The sequence below is a fragment of the Mesitornis unicolor genome, unplaced genomic scaffold (assembly GCF_000695765.1).
Source record: "Mesitornis unicolor isolate BGI_N332 unplaced genomic scaffold, ASM69576v1 scaffold50469, whole genome shotgun sequence".
Lineage (NCBI taxonomy): Eukaryota > Metazoa > Chordata > Aves > Mesitornithiformes > Mesitornithidae > Mesitornis > Mesitornis unicolor.
The window spans coordinates 33,773-52,550 of NW_010208869.1; the positions used below are offsets into that span (position 1 = coordinate 33,773).

The window sequence follows — 18,778 nt, forward strand, 5'->3', positions numbered from 1 at the left end:
CTTCAACCATGATTCATATGCAAGGCTTGAGAAGAGGTGCCTGTTGTATCAAGACAGTTCGGCACACAGCCACAGCTTGCAAATCAGTCCGACTCATCCCAAAATGCTCCTTTTCTGTCAGATCAGCTATTCAGCTGGCAAGCACAGTCCTGATGAACAGCATGAATTGCATTGCTGAGGCAACTCTTTCTTCAGGTTTATTTTCTGAACCATAACCTGGAGAACTTTTTTTCTTCCTCACACAGTACCTCAAAGGAAAGTTTTTCTGGTTGCCGTTGTTTGGGGAATAGGACTTCTTTCTCCTCCTCGCATTCTTGATGGTTTCAGCTTTTTTTCACCTTATTAAATGAACATCTTGATTTACTATCCTGGCAAAAGAGGTCACTTTCTAAAAGCACTCACCTAGCTTCTTTTTCAATAGTGTTTGACTATTGAAATTTTAATTGGAACAGAAGCTGTAGTTAAAAAGCAAGCGAGTACTTTTTCCTCATACCCTCATTGATTTCTGTAGAAGCAAACAGATGAGCTTATATATAAATATGTATATATGCCTTTTTTAATGAAAAGTGTTGGAATTCACTAAAAAAGGTTAAAAATCGAAGTGAGTAATCTTCAGTGCATAATGCAATTGTTAATTTTAGCTCCTTGCGTAGGAGCTGTTATGACTTGAACAGCCGGCTCAAGCCTTCATTAGAGAAGAAGCAGGCAGTTTTGAGACAGGTGGAGCTGGATCAAGCTGTGAAAGTGATTTGCTTGAAGCTGGTCATTAGTGTTAGAAATCTGGTCCTATCTATTGCATCCTTAACTTGTACCATGATCATTGCTGTTGTTATTATTTACTTTTATCTTTTTTTCCAGGTTGACTATGATCCATCAAACTCTCTGAAGGACTAGCATGGAAATTGGCACTCTGAACTGTTAATGGGGACATGGGACTCACGTTGTCATTGGTCATTTGTGTGGACTTAACCAGCGAAGAGCAACAGAAGACACTAAAAAGACAGTGGGAATTATAGCAGTTTTTCAGGTAAACAGTTTCTTTGGTGCAGCTTCATACAATGATGAGTGCTATTGGTTTCGGGAATACTGTGTAAGCAAGTAGATGAGCTGCAGGGGGTAATATACCCATGAAGAACTTGTGCATGTGTGTGCATTTCTTGATGTAAATCTCTGACAAATTAAGGGTCGTTTAACGGACCGGTTTCAGGTCTTGCTATTCATCATGTTTTGAATTTTTAGCAAAGCCTGCAAGTTTCAGTGGTAACTGCAGAAGGGCCAATACCATGGGACTTCCTGAGGAGGGTGGGGGGAGTAAGGAGAAGAACTCGAAGCTTGACTTATCTTACTGTGGGCTAATTTGTGACCTTTGTATTCCAGTTGGTTTATTTATAAATATATTTATTATTTATTGTGTAGCTTTTTTGCTTTTGAAATCCACAATCCTCAAATGGGAAGTTTATGTAGAAAAGGTTTTATTATTTTATTTGCTTACGATGTCAAGACAAAAGCAAAGAATGGAAGAAGTGATTTTTTTTTTTTAAACTCATTAGGTTTTATTTTTTCAATTAAAACATAGCTTGAAAAAAGGAAAGTAAGGGATATTGGATCTGTTGAATGTTAATTACAAGCTGTAGAAGGAAACATGGCAAAGTGTGGTTTTGCTTAATAGCCACTGATTCATTTGTTGAGAAGTGGCAAGGTATTGCAAAAGACCCTTTCTGAAATAGCTCCCTTTCCTAACCATGGGTTTGTTGTTTGGTTTTTTTTTTTCCTGTAGACACTTCTCAAGCCAAGTGGATGGGGAAAGAAAAGTTAAATTATTATGAGTCTCATTTGACAATTGATCAGTGGGGGAGGCTTCAAGAGGAGCTGAGGGTAGAGAAAAAAGAGAGAGAGAAAATAATAATAGACTTTAACTTTGAAAAAAGCTGTTAAAGCTTCTGTACAACAACCCATTGTGAGTCAAGAGTAAATGCAGTTGAGTTAAGAGATCTTCATTAGAAATACCTGCCAATGCTTCCTGTAGAATTTTCATAGTGCTGGAGAATGACATGAAGCTTGGGAAGAGGCTTATGATTTTAATAATGGAGCTGTCAGTTTGATGCCGGAAAAAGTTGACCCGAGAGATTTATTGCCAAATTTAGATTTCATAGTTATATTGAATTGTCGCCTCTTCAAATATATATGTATTTTTTGAAGTGATAGTGAGCACCATGTTCTGCTATGTCCAGAAACCATGGTTGTCTCCTAAAACCAGTGTTGTTGCTTAAGCTTGGTTTTTTGTGGGTTTTTTTTGCTATTTTTTTTAATAAAAAAAGAAGGAAAAAAAAAAGAAGAAAAAAAACATCTAGAGGAGGGGAGCACTGAGGAGACCTGAAAATCTGAATCTGTCCTTCCTGCCAGGTGCTGCTGAGCTCTATAGCAGAAAGTCCCTCACCATCTCTGCCTGCACCTCTGCAGTCCCGGGGCTGGGCAGGAGAGATGGAGCTGGGGTGTCCCAGCACCTTACCTTAAATCTGCTCTTACCAAGACTGTATAGATTAGAGCTCTGTTTGTTTAACCTGACACAATTCTGCTGCTATCTGGTATTGTCCATCCTCTGCATCTCTTCAGCTGAGACATATGTGGCTTTCCACTCCTGAGCTGCGTATTTTGATTTGTTTATCAAAGGAAATGAAATTACTTCCTTGGGAATTGAAGAAAAATAAAACTAAAAATTCACCCCCAGTGTTTTCTTTGTGTGTGTGTGTTTGTTGTGGTATCTTGACCTTTCAGGTCACCAAATCTTGTTGTTTTAATTTCTGTCTGGAAGAATGTCTGAACAAGGTAAATTGAACCAGGAGACAGCAGAGGAAGCTGTGAAAGAACAGGAGTCTGCCATCTCTGAAGCGAACCCGGATGACTGTATCCTTAATAAATCCGAAAGCTCAGAAATAGAGGAGAAGGAGGAGAAGCTGAGTGATGCCAGGACAGAGCTGCAGGTAAGACATGAATAGTGAATAGGCACGTTAAATATCAGTGTGTTACCATTGACTTTCCATATCTCTGATCATTTTCTTTGCCTACAGTTCCCCTATTTTATCTCATATAATTGTGAGACTGTCTTTCTCTGTATCTTTTTTTTTTTTAATTATTTTGGGTTTTTTTATCTTCCTATAAAATAAATGTTATTTGTTATACCTTTCAAGCTCTTTAGGCTGCTGTCTGTGTTATTAATTTTTCTGAGAAGTTAATTCCTAGATGTCTGTGTTAAAGCTTGGTGAAATATCTGACTGTTTTCCTTCTTTGGGGATTTACAAAACTACCCTGATCTCATGAATTTACAGGTAATATTAATGAATAATTACTTAATGTGTGGTTTGGTTTGTAGGTGTTACTGCCAACAAAAAGTTGTAATGCAAAGCCTAAGAAGGTAATTTGATAAGAAGACTTTGTCGGCTGAGGGGGGTTTAATCCTTTTTTGCTCAATCGAATATAAAAATAAAGGGGATACTACTAAGAGGAATTTGGAGAGGGGGAGCATTTACTTAAATATGCCTTTTCTTGCATTTCTATTATATGCAAAATTACAGAATGCTGTGAAGGGTGTTTTTGTCACTTATATCTGTTCTTAAAATGAACAAAGTTGAGCAGAGATGATTCTTGGTTTTCCCTGCTTTCCAGACTGGGTTTGGGGAAGTTGGTTTTGCAGTCAGCAACTGATTACAGTGCCATTTTTGAAGTGATTTAATCTATTTATTGATAATGCTGGTCATGCACATTTTCCACTGAAGTGATAACTGCTTTTTTTTTTCTTTTTTTTGCTATACCCAGAAACGAGGTGCAAATCAGCAGAAAAAGAGATCCAAGGTAAGGGCCTATCTCTGTTTGGAATTGGATGTCCTGATAGGATAAAGAATTTCAATCTGATTAGCTAGTCCTCTGAGCACAATTGAAATGATGGCCCCTCATCACTTGTTTTGTTTGTGATTTGTTTTTTTTCCCTCTCCCTTACCCCATAATCTTACTGCACAAAGGCAGAGGAGTTTTTCTAGGTAAAATGTGTCAGGCTCCCCTTTATTTATCTATCATACTTTTATGCTTCTGGGCTCACTGTGTGCTTGTGTTAGACAGCATGTATGCACCACTTGGGGAAGGAAAAAGCTTGTTCTTTTTGCTTTTGTAATAAACGTATTTGTTTGAATTTTGTTTTAATGGACTAATCTTGACATAAAAAAACAGAGACTGAAGAGACTGACTAGGTCCCTAGAGTAAAAAAACAAAATTAAAAAAAATAGTTTCTAGGAAAAAAAACCAAACCCAAATCCAAGTAAACAAAAAAACCCAAAACACTTCTTTCAATTTTCCAAGTGCAGATCCATAAAATTTGCACTACTTATTGTCTGTGTTCATTGGAAGAATTCCAGTTCCACTGGAAGAAGAGAAAAAATAAAACAAAAGAAAAAAAACCTCAAGCAACAGGTAGAACCTTTGAGTTTAACTTTGTTAAATTAGCTTCAGTATTGGATTATCTGTTCTTTTGCTGTTGCTATTTTTGGTGGAAGTGAGTGAACTTGTAGCAGTAATGATTAAAAGCAGAAAGAAACCTACTACCTCCTCTGTGTGGCAAATGACTCATTGCATTGAATCGTTTTCTAACTGCATCGAAGACAGGATTTTGCAGGCTAGGTGTAGGTAGGAGTTATTTGGGATATTTTGGGATAGCTGATGTTTGCAACTTCTGTGAGTTGGGGTCAGTAGTAGTGTTCTCTGTTTTGTTTCCTTTCTCTCTTCTTCAGTCAGGAGCTAAAGGAAAACTCGTCCGGAGTCTTGCTGTGTGTGAAGAGTCCTCCCCTCGCCCAGCAGCAGAAAATCTTCATGATAATCAGGTACGCTTGCAATCATTGCTATTAGCTGCATGGTTGACCTCCTTGTTCAGTTGCATGATTATGTTATTTAATTGGGCATTTAACAGTGTCTTCTTGGGGGAAAAATTACATCCGGCAATCAACACTTTTTTTTTGTGAAGTTCTCTGGTTTAGCGTGAACTTTGTTTTGAAATACTAGTTTTATACTGTATCACAGGGTGTTGTTTGCTTTTTTTTCCAGACCCCCTGAAAATTTCAGCAAATGGAAAAGAATTCAAAAGAATTCAGATTTTAAAATTTTAAAAAATAGTAACAATCAAAAAGAATATTAATATGTTCTTTTCTCTAAGGCTATCTTTTTTGAGGCTGCACCAGATACAGTTATGAATATGCTCTGGTTTCTGGTTCCTCTGAGACTCCAGTTCATATCAGTGTCCCCCTTCACATAAAATTCACAGGTCCTTCGCTCTAAAATACCTTGGTAGAGCCAAGGATGCCTCCTACTGAGTGGCATTCATTTTCTAAACTCTTGGTGTAGATTTTCCAGTATTGAAAAGCGTGTTTTTGAGTTTATCTGTACTGGTAGTGGTGTATTCCCAGCAGCTGGTAGAGTTGTGTCACCTGCACCCCTCACCTCGGACAGAAACACTGGTGGCAGTCTTTGTAGATTAACTTTAGATTAACCCCAAAAAAGCGAAAACAAAAACTTCAAATACTCTTCTTGTATGGTAAGAGCAAGGCTCAAAAAAACCCAAAACCAAAATATGATGAGTACTGCCTATAATTTATGAGGTGTTTATGTGCAAATGAGATCAGTTATTGGGAGAGCTTGAGCAAGTGACTTCTTGTGAGCTTAGCACAAAAAGAAAAAAAATCACATTTAAGTGTACTTTCTCATGGTTTCCTCTATTGACTTGAAATGGAGCAAATCCAGCTCTCCTCTTAGCTTATAAGTTTGGAGAGGTTTTTCTATTTTTTTAATGTCTTTCTGAAAGACCAAAAACCAGGTTGTTTAGCAGGGGGACATCTACATGTACTACTGCTCTACAATGATGCTTATGCAGTAGATGGTCTGGTTATTTTACAAGTTGTTCTGTTGTAGGTATACGCTTTCTGCTTAACTTGCATTACTCAAGATGCGTGGCTTTTGTTCTGCTTTCATTTGTATTTTCTATTGTTTAATGGAGAACGAAAAGAAGACTAATACAAAGAGATTGTATTAAGTTACTGCATGGTAGTTTATAATGTACTGCACAGGACCTGTGTTAAATGTCAGAGAGACTGGCAGGTTTTGAGGTAAAATCTCTGTCCAGACTGCACTCCGACGCCAGGCAGAGGAGGGGTTCCTGAGACACGCAGCCTCTGGTCTTACCTGACTTGGACCAGCCACGGCTTTCTTTGACCATATTGAAACATTTATGGGAGATAAAATGCCTCCCTGGACCCCAGCATCCATTTCCCAAAGACACAATTGGCTTGGTATAATCAATTAGATAAGAATTGCACTTTTGTTGTTGCTGAGCTGTTACTAATGAATGCGGCTCAGCTTTGCCATGGAAAGACTCCTCTTTGGACTGGCTGAAGGATACAGGAAGTTTAATGCCAACTGAATTGCTTTGCTTTCACTTTAGAGGATAAAAAGCTTATTTTTGCTTTGTAATTTTATTTTTTTATTTTAGATTATTATTTTATCTTAATGGTTTACAAAGCACAGAGAATTAATTACCAGAGAATGTATGGTACATTGCCAGAACTACTGAGTATGGATTGTACTGCAGACTTGATGTTTGTATTTATATTTGAATACTTGCCTTCATTTTCCTGTATAGGGAAAAAAAAACTTGTTTACCTGTATTACTTGATCTTGAACGCTTACCTGATGGTTCACTATGCCCTTACTTAACAGGAATGTTGCCTTTAATGTTATACTATTGACCAAGAAGTGTATTATTGCAATTTGAACATTTATTTTGTTGTTCACTATACTTACCTTGTATCGACGTATTGTACATGTGATACATTGTATTTTATTATTGAGAAAAATCAATAAAAATCTAAGAAAATATACAGTAGCTTGCTTTCACGACTCTACAGCCCTTTTGTGTGTTTCTTCTAGTGCAAATATATAAGCATTATGTTACACGTAAGACAGCATCTACTGTATGTTCATATATGTGCTTATGTGTAGAGTCTGTCATTTTTCTTTTCATAAGTGCATTTTAACAACCACTGTGAAGGTTAGGATTAATATTTTGGGAACAGCATGGCCAGTTACATTTTTCTCCTGTTTCAAAAAGCTAGCAGCGCAGTTGCTTTGCTCAGGACAGTGCACGGAATCAGAGTCATCCTTTGGGGTCTTTTGGCAGTGGTTGATCCAAAGTTTGCTGTTTGAATGAGAAATCGAACTGCCATTTGAAGTGAAAGAATGCAGGCATGACATTAGTCCTCTGAGCACAACTGAGCAGGTTAGAAAACATTTTTCTATGTAACCTTACCTCAAATAACCAGGAGTTCCTACGCTTTCCCTCTGTACACTCAGTTTCTGTCAGCCAAAATAAACAGAAGCAGGGATTAAGGATGATAGTTCAGGTTAAATTTTGGCCCTAGGGCTTTGTTTCTCTCTTCCAGTGCTTTTCATCTCAAGTCTTTTGTGCCACATTCGAACTTCACAAAAAGTTTATAATGAATAAGCTGAGAAATTACCCAATATCTGTCCTACTGTGGGATGTTTATGCTGATACCTTGTTCTGTTAGGATCTTGTCTTACATGTGTTGTGGTGGCTGATTTGTAGTGCTTTAAAAAAATCCAGAAACTTAAAATTTTTAGTAATTATTGACAGCATCTTTTGAATTTGTAATGGTCTGGTTGCTTAAAAAAAATCCCTTACTTTAAAGTTTTTTACTGATCTTTTAGTGTGCTTATATTCTTTGAAAAATTGTGAAGGAAGGGACTTTACTAGCATTCAAGAAACTCTGATTTCTCCAGTATTGGTTAATTTGTTTTCCATTAACATGATGCTAAAAAATAAGCAGGCATGCAGGACTCTCCTTTATTAAAGAGACTTCCATTACCAGGAAGTTTTGTGACAGCTTAATTCAAATGTACATTTTTACACTGCTTAAGCATTTTTTGGCCATTTTTTTCTTCAAAAGAACATGAACACAGAAGTATGCATCCTTCAATTTCATCCAACCAGATTGATATTTTTTTGAAATATTTAAATTACACCATGGTAACTTCAAAGGAAAGCAATTTGTGTTTTGTTAAAACAAAGCCAGTATAAAGTAATGTTTTAAGTTGGAAATAACAAGTTCTTTAAGGCAAATCAGGAAATGCAAACCAGTTTCAATTCTCCAGTTTTAATTAAGTCTTTAAAGCTGAAGCATGCTTTCAAAGGGACTTACAGTCTCTGAGATGCTGAATTTTTGAGGATAAAACGTGCAATGCTTTGGAGAAGTTCACTTGCCAAAACTTGTTTGAAAACCGCAGTGCACATTTCACTCCTTTTGCTAAAGGCGTGCTGCGTGTGTCTTTAAATATAGAGTACCTGATAAGTTAGTAAGCCTTCTTGTATAAACAGAGTTTATAATTTGCTGATGCTCTTCTACTGTTGAAGCCTGAAAGCTGAGTTTAGCTGATACTGCGCTTACTTGTGCAACACAGTTCATACGAACGTGCAGAATTTTTTAGTGGGGGGGGGGAAGTTATATTTTTTCAGACATCTGTCCATTGATCATCATTTAACGTGCAGTATTGATTATAGAATTATTTAAGAAAGCCCATATTAAGTGTATTTCGCTCTTCTAAAAAGCCTTAAGTGAGAATTATTGAAGTGTAGAATAATACAGTGCCTTTAATACAGTTAGACTAGAAGTTTATAGTATTTAAATATCAGGGAAGAAATACACTTACCACTAGAATTTGGCCTCTAAGGTGTCATTATTCTCCTGGAAAAAAGAAGAATTTTTCAAATAGGAAAGAAATGTATCTGGCTTCAGCTCTTCTAGCTGCACGTAGTTTAATGCAAATCTCTGGCGTTTGGAAGCCATGGGAAGCTTTCTGAATCTGGCCCTAAATTTATCTTTCTTTTCTTTCCCAACAGGAATCGATCCAACTACAGCTTTCAAGTTTTCCTACCTTGCAAGAAGAAGATAAATCTAGTAAAGATGACCCCGAGAAAGAAAAAGAGAAGGATAAAAATAAAGAAAAAGATAAAAACAGTGAAAAAAACAAGATCAGAATGTTATCAAAAGGTGAACTTAAAAATACTTAAATTGCTATAATTACTTTTATAAAAAGCATTGTATGTTTCTATAAGCATGCATTTCTTTGTGTATAAATACACAGTAGAATTGTTTTCATACAAACATTGGGCTTTGAAAGTGAAGAAACCTTCTAAACTGAGGTTTGGTACAAGAGGTTATTAATTTTCTTTAATGTAAAATCATTCTTCTGAATACTTAACCATGTTGGTATAAACACACATATGTAAATATATGTGTGATTTTATAATAAGATAAGTGTGAGACTTTAATACACCTTTCTCCCCATTACTGATATTATATTGGCATGTTGCCTGTGCAATGTAGGCAGTAGAGTAATCCTCCTCTTCTCTCTTATGGAGAATTTCTCTGAAATGCTATAAGGAAATCCATCCATGACCTTTAACCTGTATTGCAATCTACTCTTATCACCTACTAAGACTTCGTCAGAAAATATCTTGTATAGAAATTTGGTATTTTTAAAAAAATCTTTTTTATTAATCCAAGGTACAAAGTTGCAGTGCAATCTCTCAAAAGTATTCATTGCCTACCTGCGTGTGGATCTGCAGCTGGTGTGAATTGTCACTTGGCTTCAATGGAGCTCTCACAGTTCACACCAGCTGGAGGATATGTGTGCACTTTTGAGTCAGCCGATACAGCAGTGCTCAAAAATGAATTCTGACTACTGTCACGCAGCCCTATTACCCGCCCACTCTCAGGTGTCACTGGATTTCAGTCCATTAATGCAAATATAATTCCCACTGGCACGATGCCTCACTTGCTTTGCTGTATGTACAGCATATATTAAGTGATGCAAAGAGACATTGATGAGTAACTTTATTTTTTGTCATATTTTAAAATTTTATTTAGTAGTGTAAAGGAAGAACTTGCAGGGTCTTGAGCGGCACTGAAGGTTTCCTGTGATTTTTGTATGACCGCACTTTCTGTCAGTGTTTGCTTTTGGTGCTGCCTTGTTGGTAGCACAGCGCAGAGGAACTGTGAATGTCCACCCGATGCTTCCGAGTGTAGATCTTTCTTGGCTGAACTCCAAATGAACATTTTCTTTCAGAGCATATGCTTTCAGATTGTTTCTGGAAAATGGGGTTTGATTTACAGCATAGCTTAATTGTAACTGTTGAAATGAAATAAATCAGAGGTGGGTGTTTGTTTTTATTTTTCAGATTGCAGTCAAGAGTATACAGACTCAACAGGCATAGATTTGCATGAGTTTCTCATTAACACATTAAAGAATAACCCCAGGTAGGTGTTTTCTGCATTAGAGCTGGCACTCCTGAAATTATAGCTGGCAGTCTCTGAGTTCCCAAGCTGTACACTGTCTTTTATTAGTTCTGGAGATGTTTATGAGGGAAAAGGTAAAGGAGGTAGGCTGTTAATTGAGCAAAAAGCTATAAAAAGTCATCAACTTCTCCTCGCCCATCCAGTCTTCTATTGCTTAATTTCACTTTCAACGACATCTGTTCTTTGTCCTTACCTTTCTGCATATAGCTCTGCGTGATTTTAGCAGTAATATATTATAACCGTTGCAGTGTGAGAGATGTGTATATGAATGTAAAGTACCTGTCCTTTGGCAATGCTGTACACAATTAAAATCCTGTGCATAGTGCCAAATTCTGCTCTCTGTATTCCCATAGTTTTCACTTTGAGCAACGAGCTCATTTTAACGTTGAATTTGCCTCTGAATGCCTAAGGAAGGATCCATAACATTTTTATATGTGGTGATTTTTAACATTCATTTCCATTTAATCCATTAAACAGGTACCATGTAATTCCACAATTATAGGAGAACTAGGAATAATTGGGTACCTAACAGCTTGCATAACCTCTTATATAGATGACATAAGGTCCTTGAATTGTTTTATCTGCACAAAATAAGAAAGTTAAAAAGAGCTAAGGACTGATGGACTCTGTCACGCTTAGAAAAAAATGTAAGTGTGGGAACATGCTGGGCAAATTTTTTTATGTTTTTGACAGGTGAGGAGAGTGAAAAGGAACATCTGAGACCTTCCAGTTGAAAACAGAGCATTTTGACTGAGAAATGCTGCAGTATTGCCTCCTAGGAGCCATAGTTCAAAGACATTGTTCTCCATTGTGCACTCTCTAACTAGATGAGATGTGCCTGGACTTCTCACCTTCAGATCAGTGACTTGTAAAAGATGTATCTCAGACAAAATGTTGAAACTTTTGGTGGATAGCAGCTCTCTTTATGAACGAGCTAGGTTAGCTGGAAATCTCATTTTCTATTAAAAAAAAAAAAGGGTGAAAAAGGACCAAAGCTATCCATAGCAGTCAGAGCCTTTCTATGCAAGGTGTTGGTCACAGCCTGGTGTGGCTGGAAGTGTTCTCAGACCATGGCTGAGCTCAAGGAAGAGCTAAATCTGTCACATATGTCAGCTGAGGTGCAGCAAGGCAGTCTGCAGTCTTCTTCAGGTGTGCCAGGGCAAATCTAGGTGGCTGGCAACTCTCGCAAAATTGCTTTACAAACCCTGCTGCATTCACTTTTTCGTATAAATGTCTATTGGTAGTTGATGCTACAAATCCTTCTGTTTCTTTTGACAGGGACAGAATGATACTCTTGAAAATGGAACAGGAAATTATTGATTTTATTAGTGACAACAAGTAAGTAGAGTTCCTCACTTGATTATTAAGTCGTGTGTGCATGTAGCAATGCAAGCAGCATGAGTCCACATACGCTCATGTGGACTGCAGCACTCCTGAGCTCTGTTACTGGCATGTTGAAAGATCAGTCTTTTATTTCCTGACACATTATGGTACTCCTTAAAATGTAGTAAAAGTAAATGAAAACCGTTTTGCTTTTCATTGTCGTAACCTTTCAGTGGCTTCTACTGGTTCTGCTCAGTTAGGTCCAAAAATATCGGTAAAGCTTTCAATGCATAGAATGATCAAATATGCTATCTTGTGAGTTTCCCTAGGTGCTCTTATTTTAATGCATTGGAAAATAAAACTGAACATAGATGGAAGGGATTCTTGCTGCCATGTGCTCTTTGCAATAAAGTATTTCTGCAGCTTTAAAACAATAGAGAGCCAGAGGAGAGGAAGAAATGATGGTGATGGGAAATAATTTCTTTTGTCAGTAAGAGAGAAAAAAGGAGTATTTACCAACCGAGATCCTTCCAGCACTGTCCTGCATCTGACCTTTGGAAGAAAGGCAGAAAACTGCTGCCAGTGTCTCAGCAAATCTGCAGGATTGTTTGTGCAGGAAGTGTGAGTGTGTGTGTGGGGTCAGGGGATGAGTTTTTCCCAATATGCAGAATACTCTGTCAGTACCATGAGGCATGAACTGTGTTTGTTCCCATGTAGGCGTGGAAATATGCTTCTCAGAAGCTCAAAATACAATTCCTTTCTCTTGTCTTTTTTTTTTGTGGCAAACTTTTATACGTAAATGCACAAAGGAGGAATTATCAGTTAGATTCCTCTCCACTGAATTATCAAATGTATTGCTATTTTCATTTAATTGTAGCTCTGAGGGAAATATAATTATCAACGTGATTTGTTTTTTCCAGTAATCACTATAAAAAGTTCCCTCAGATGTCATCATATCAGAGGATGTTAGTACACAGGGTGGCGGCGTACTTTGGAATGGATCATAATGTGGATCAGACTGGAAAATCTGTAATTATCAACAAGACCAGCAATACAAGAATGTAAGTAGCAACCCTGTTGTGTTTTTTCCTTGTTCTCTTTCACAAGAGCTGGTTTGTACCATGACTGCGTGGCATTTTTTATTTATTTTATTTTGTAGCAAGAGTGAGCGCTGTTTCAGTTTCTAGGGTGGAAGGGGAGGACAGAGCTAGCACTGTGAGATTATTTAAGGATATAAAGATGCATAAGGAGAAATCAACCCAATATGTCTCTTGCAAGAAACTTAACAATACTCTCTTGAATGCTACTTTCCCTGACTCCTTAGTGCCATCACTTTGGAACAGAAATGAGCTTGTTGCTTTACGTGTCACCTGATACCATATAGCTGTGTTCCTAAATATCCCCAACTTATTTGGAAGATTGCTTCTTCCCTTGTTCTGGCTCTCCCTGCTTCAAGGGTTATTTTCTGCCCAACCTGATTATTTAGGATTTAGTTCACCTCCACCACCTGCCACTATTAATTCCCTTTTCCTCCTATTTTCACCTCCTGGTTCTACTTTAGTTTCTCTTCAAATCTCATCGTTTGACCACAGAGTTTTTGTGGGATATAAATTCCTTCTGATGTTTCAAATGCGTAGCAAAATTCCTGGCAGGTTAAACTTGTGCTGAAATGCTTTATACTCTCCTCCATCAACCTGTATAAAGCTAGCAAAAGCTTGATATCAAGTTTCCTGTCTTAATTCAACAAAGATGCAGTCATGTGTCCCTGCCTAAACAGCATCACCTGTTCTGCCGAGCACCGCATGTCTATTAACCATCATGGAGCTGTAGCCTTCCTCTCTCTCTTTACCTATAAACTAAGTAAGGAAGAGGAAGTCATTACAACTGAGTAACAAAGTTTTGATATCTGGTGTTGGAACAAAAAAAGCCCCATTTGAAAATTGTGTACTTTCTGTATTCAGTGGAAGAAATAAAAACATTTACTTGATTTACATATCCTGTAGTTAGGTGATTTACTTAGACGCAGTTGCAGAGTGTATTTCTTTTAATATTATTAGCTTCCCCTGTAGAAGGCTAGAGGGACTGCCTAATTTTGCAAGATTAAAACTCAAGCCAAACACATTGGTATTTGCTATTTCATGGAGCCCTAAAAATCTTCCATGTGTGTGAAGTAAATTTGAGATCACAATTTATTTTAGATACTTTTCATGGGCTGTCCCTGAGATACTCAGACATCTGTAAAACAACTCTTAGACATTACTGTTTTTAAAGGTCTGAATAAAGCGTGCACTAACAGTCTGATTTTCAGAAGTCAAGAGAATTACAGTAGCTTGATAAAACTAACACTGGGGCTGCTCAGACTTAGCCTCAGGGTCTGGTACAGCCTGCCCCTGTGCAAGGGCTATGTTTGGGTATGATTAAGAAAATGCTGGGTATGCAGCAAACTGGTGTTCATTTTTCAGCTGTAAATGAGGAAAAATAAATTAATCTTCTCTTAAACAAAACACAGTCAATCATATCTGAATGCTTTTTAGGCATTCATCTCTGTTTACAGTTCTCCCTTTTCCCTTCAGATCTGTGTCATCTCTGTAGCGCACCAAATGCTACAGATCTTCCCTCACAGCATTTCCTTCTCCTGGTTGACTTGATAACGTGATGATAATATCACGTTGATACCTGATAATGCCTCGCTCGGCTGCGTGGCTGTGCTTGCAGAGATGGGTAGCACTGGAAGCGCTGCTGGAAACGCTCGCACAGTGCTTGTGGAGAGGACACTGAAGCCTTCTGCAGCAGTCAAAACTGTGGATGCTGTTATGAAGCTATGGCTTCTTGTGTGATGGGAATGAGCAAGCAAGGCTGGTAACCAGGCATGAACTGGCATCCTTGTGGGCAAGCTCAGCGGGCAGGACGTTGCAGGGGTATGGTGGATCGAATGGCCCTTTTGGCTGTGATAGTGGCTGGAGGTGAGGCATGCAGCCAGACAAAGTGGTTCTGACACCATTCCTGGGTAGGTCTTCCAGGAGTAAACACAGGGCTTTGCCTCTCTGACTGAGTACAGCTGCTTTGTAAGCACCACACAAACTGCAGGGTTTTTCCCTTCTGCAGTGATTTGATGGTAGGTAACTGGGTTATATGAAGCTCCTATTGCATCACGGTGCTTCCAGTGTGTTATTTAATTATTTTGATACTGCTGTAAAATAAAGCTTTGTAGAAGTAGCTCTTTCTTCTCAAAACTGGAAGAGATGGCATTTTTTTCTTTAAACATCCCTGGTTCTGACAGAAAATAGATTGTTATTATCCAGCTTAAATAAGGTCTGATGAGATTTTATTATCCACAGCGAAAATAGTGTAAGTTCCACATCTGAAAGCGTCCGATGTGATTTCATGTATTCTGCATTTCAGTACTCTCAGAGGACGCAATTTTGTGTGGTTCAGAAACAACAGCAAATACTAGGAGTGTGTTGACTCTATTAATTACTACTTGGACAGTATCCAGAATACTGGAGAATATGGAGAGCAACTGAAACGCTGTTCAGCATGGTTATGCTGTGCTGTAAGCCTGAGCCTTGACAGTTTTATTCAAATTTATGGAGAAGCCCCATAGACAGATATTTTGAAGATTTGCATTTTGACAATATATTACCTCGTTATGGCATATGGTTTCCAAAGAACTTTAGCTGCATACCACAGAGAGGGAAGAATATTCTTGCATACTCAAGAATTCATAAATTCTGTACCGGCTGCACCTTCTATGTGAGTGTGCCTGTTTGGGAAGAGCAGATGACTCTGCGGAGTTGCCATGTGGGATTTCAGAAGCACTGTGTGGCTTATTTTTCTGGCCGAGCGAGGGTTCTTGTCACTTCTCCACTCACGCTTGCAGGCAATGAGTTGTTCCCTGGCTCCAGGCAGGGAGGAGGATTTATTCTGTTCAGCAGAGACTTCCCAATCTCACTGCCTGCAGGTGCTTAGAGGCACAAGTTGCCAGGAGAGTTAACGGCTTTGGGATGAATGGGCTGGTTGGGAAAATCTGGTAACAACACTACCTTGGATGTGCCACAGGACAGAGTAGAATCTGTCAAATGAGGGACGAGGATATGAATGGAATGGATGGAGGGCATTTAATTTCTTTCATCAATTGGCCATCTTAGGGCAGTGTATATCCACTTCTGTGTACCTGTGCCTATAGAAAGTACCAGCTTTTCTGGGGCTTGGAATGTGAGAAGGTGCTTATTGAAGAGGTTGTAGCTGAAAAGAGGGCTGTGGCTTGTCTGGTCAACCATGCTGCTTTACGGAGAGGGATAGACGATGGTAAAAATGTACTAGGACTTGAATCTCTCTGGGTTCAAAATCCTGGAGCTTTAGTGAACTCTCTGTGAACTCTCTCAAAAGTACAGTCAGGCCATAATGACAGTTTTGCATTCTGAAGAATATTTATGGTGACGAGTTTAATCTAAGGTGCCTTTAAAAAAAAATAAAATTTATTGCAATGTGAAGTAGTGATACTGTTTTTGAAGCTTTTTTAATGAAATGAACACAACAAAGAGTGATGACCCCAGCTACCCGAATGTTTGTTAAATAAAAACATAAAGTCTCTGTACTTTAGCTCTCGTTACAGAATAGTGGATTTTTAACAACAAGTTATCTTTCCATATGATTTTTTAAATTAAGGCAAGGTTAAAAAAACAACAAATTTGAAAAATAATGACAATTTTCATGGTCTTACATTCTATCTTACAAGTTCTGCCTAACTAAGTTGTCTACCTTTAAAATTATTATTCTCAACAGTGTACATGAGAAAAGTTGATCAGACAGTGAGGGAGGGTTTGTTGTTGTTGTTTTGCTTTTATAGTTAAAGACCTCAAATACTACTTAAAATACAAAGTCTGCTTTGTTCAGTATGAAATTGCTTTTGTGTCACTGTTGTAATGTATATTTGTCTGTCATCTGTGGCTGCCTGTCATCTATCTAAAGATGCACTGAAATGTATGAGGAACTTAAGACAGTGAAATATGATATAAACAGAAGTTTAAAATTGAGACAATATAGGGCATCCCAAATTGGAGCCAAATAGCATATATGTGCCATCTTCCATTCTGTATATTTCTCATAATTCCTATCAAACAACTGCCAGTAGTTCAGAGCTTTTTGCAGAACTGTTCATATTATTATACATACGGGTTCGTTCATATTCATTCATCTCATTGTTTGTAGCTAGGTGGAGAAATGTAGGGGAAACGTGGTTGGTAAATGAAAAGTTTTCACTTGGTTGAGATCATCACCCATATGACAAGTATGTCTGTACCACAGCCCACACATGCATTCGTGCACATTTTTATGTAAGTATGAGTGGCAGGTGCATCAGAATTGAGAAGGTGGAGTGCTTATGATATATAATGGCTGTATTTAGACATTTGCATACATTCTGAGGGTGTAACATACCTATTACAAACTTTATACTGATACATTTTCAGTTATGACTAATTTTTTTTTGAAGAGCATCATGAGTTATGATCCTTTTAATATTTGGTTTTCTCCTTACTCTGTTAATATGTAAGTGTTAATATAATAATGGCCTAGACAAAGGTTTTTTGGTGCATTTGAGATGCATTAAAAACTTTGGGTAATAATGAGATGTTAAGTGTATTACAGGGTTTCCAACAGCTGTTGGAGCATGCAGAAAAGTATGCCTTTACCCTTGACTGAATAAGGTACTCATGGTTGCTCAGTGTAACTGCTTAGAGAAGTTGAAGTCATCTGTTTGCTGATGGGACATTCTCCATATGCAATTGGTAACGGCTCTTCTTTAGTTAGATATATGGTAGTAGCGTACCACTGTGTACCTGAACGCATATGTCTTACTTTTTGTAACATCTTAGTCAGAGTAATTCAGTGTTTGCAAGAAAGTTTGAAGCACAGTTTGGGTTCCCCCCAATAATTATAATACCCTGGCAAATGGTTTGCTGTCTGGTATTGCCTTTGCATTTAAGCACCTTATGCTATCCTTGACTATCATGTATGTACACAGGGGTATCATTTCAGGAGAGCAGAATCACTTTTATGAGCCACATCATATAGGAAAACATGTGAACGCCATTATTTCTGGTTTTACTTTTTTCCTTGGAGTCTTGCATTACTTTTCTTCAAGAGATTATGGAGGCTGCTCCATTCCTCTGTTTCCTATTGTAGTTACCTCTTTCCCATCTTGACTAGAGAATAGTTGCTTCTTGACTACTAAGAAATAAGCAGAAGCTTAAAATTGCTATTGCCCAATCAGTATACAAGTGTATTATGTTATAAATGTTTGAAGAAATACAAGTGTGTAGTACATATATGGAACTAAAATGGAAAAAAAATGTACAACTGAGAAATACCATAATTATGAGATATGACATTTTGTTCCAGTTTAAGCTGAACTAATACATTATGCAATTAAGAATTTAGTAAGAACATAATAAAGCAATAACATACAATGCTAACTATGAATTTATGTAGCTACATAGTAACGTAGCTTTGAAGTAACAAGTTACTTTGGTTTTCATGGATTTTATTTATTGAGATTTTCATACAAAAATAATCTGTTTATTTCAATCTGGACTTAAATTAGGAACATGATTGGAAGAACTTCTTTTCAGTGCAGTACTAATCATGCAAGAGCCCAGTGCCCCAGTAGTCATTTCTGTGGTGCCTAAATTTTAGCCTTTAGTTCCTTTCTGGCCTTTCCCACTGCAGCCTCAAGCTGGGTAGCACATCCCTGCATGTCAAACAGGGGAAGGCCTTCACATCCAAGAAGGAATGGGGAGCTTCCCAAAAAATGCTTCAGAAAAGTATTAAGGGGAAACAGACATTTTGCATTGGGGTTCAGGAAATGTCTGCCTCCAGCAGTGGCTTGAGCCTCCTCACGCATTGCAGTGCCTCAGCTTTTTATTGCAGGAGGGGACCATCCAACATGGAGGAACTGCTTTTCTTTTATCCAGTCACATAGTGATTGGAGAAGTAATTCAGAGTGTAATAACTTCTAGCAATTTTATTTTTATTCATATTATTAT

General features: G+C 37.8%; 1 protein-coding gene across 1 annotated transcript; it reads left to right on the top strand.

The window, feature by feature from the left end:
* The first annotated feature begins 434 nt into the window (after positions 1 to 434).
* On the top strand, positions 435 to 16,108 carry LOC104547089 (cAMP-regulated phosphoprotein 21-like). The gene is made up of 10 exons (XM_010192659.1): positions 435 to 472; positions 859 to 1,027; positions 2,776 to 2,981; positions 3,814 to 3,849; positions 4,779 to 4,868; positions 8,951 to 9,101; positions 10,292 to 10,370; positions 11,688 to 11,747; positions 12,653 to 12,793; positions 15,919 to 16,108. Exons 3-10 carry the CDS (start codon positions 2,814 to 2,816, stop codon positions 16,106 to 16,108), a joined length of 915 nt encoding a protein of 304 aa, XP_010190961.1. The 5' UTR covers positions 435 to 472; positions 859 to 1,027; positions 2,776 to 2,813.
* Positions 16,109 to 18,778: the final 2,670 nt, after the last annotated feature.

What these genes read in the sequence shown, in the direction of transcription:
- LOC104547089 (XM_010192659.1), top strand. Translation starts at nt 2,814, where the DNA reads ATGTCTGAACAAGGTAAATTGAACCAGGAGACAGCAGAGGAAGCTGTG. An exon ending in AGCAGAAAAAGAGATCCAAG is followed by an intron (nt 3,850 to 4,778) that starts GTAAGGGCCTAT and finishes TCTCTTCTTCAG; the next exon opens with TCAGGAGCTAAAGGAAAACT. An exon ending in GATCAGAATGTTATCAAAAG is followed by an intron (nt 9,102 to 10,291) that starts GTGAACTTAAAA and finishes TTTATTTTTCAG; the next exon opens with ATTGCAGTCAAGAGTATACA.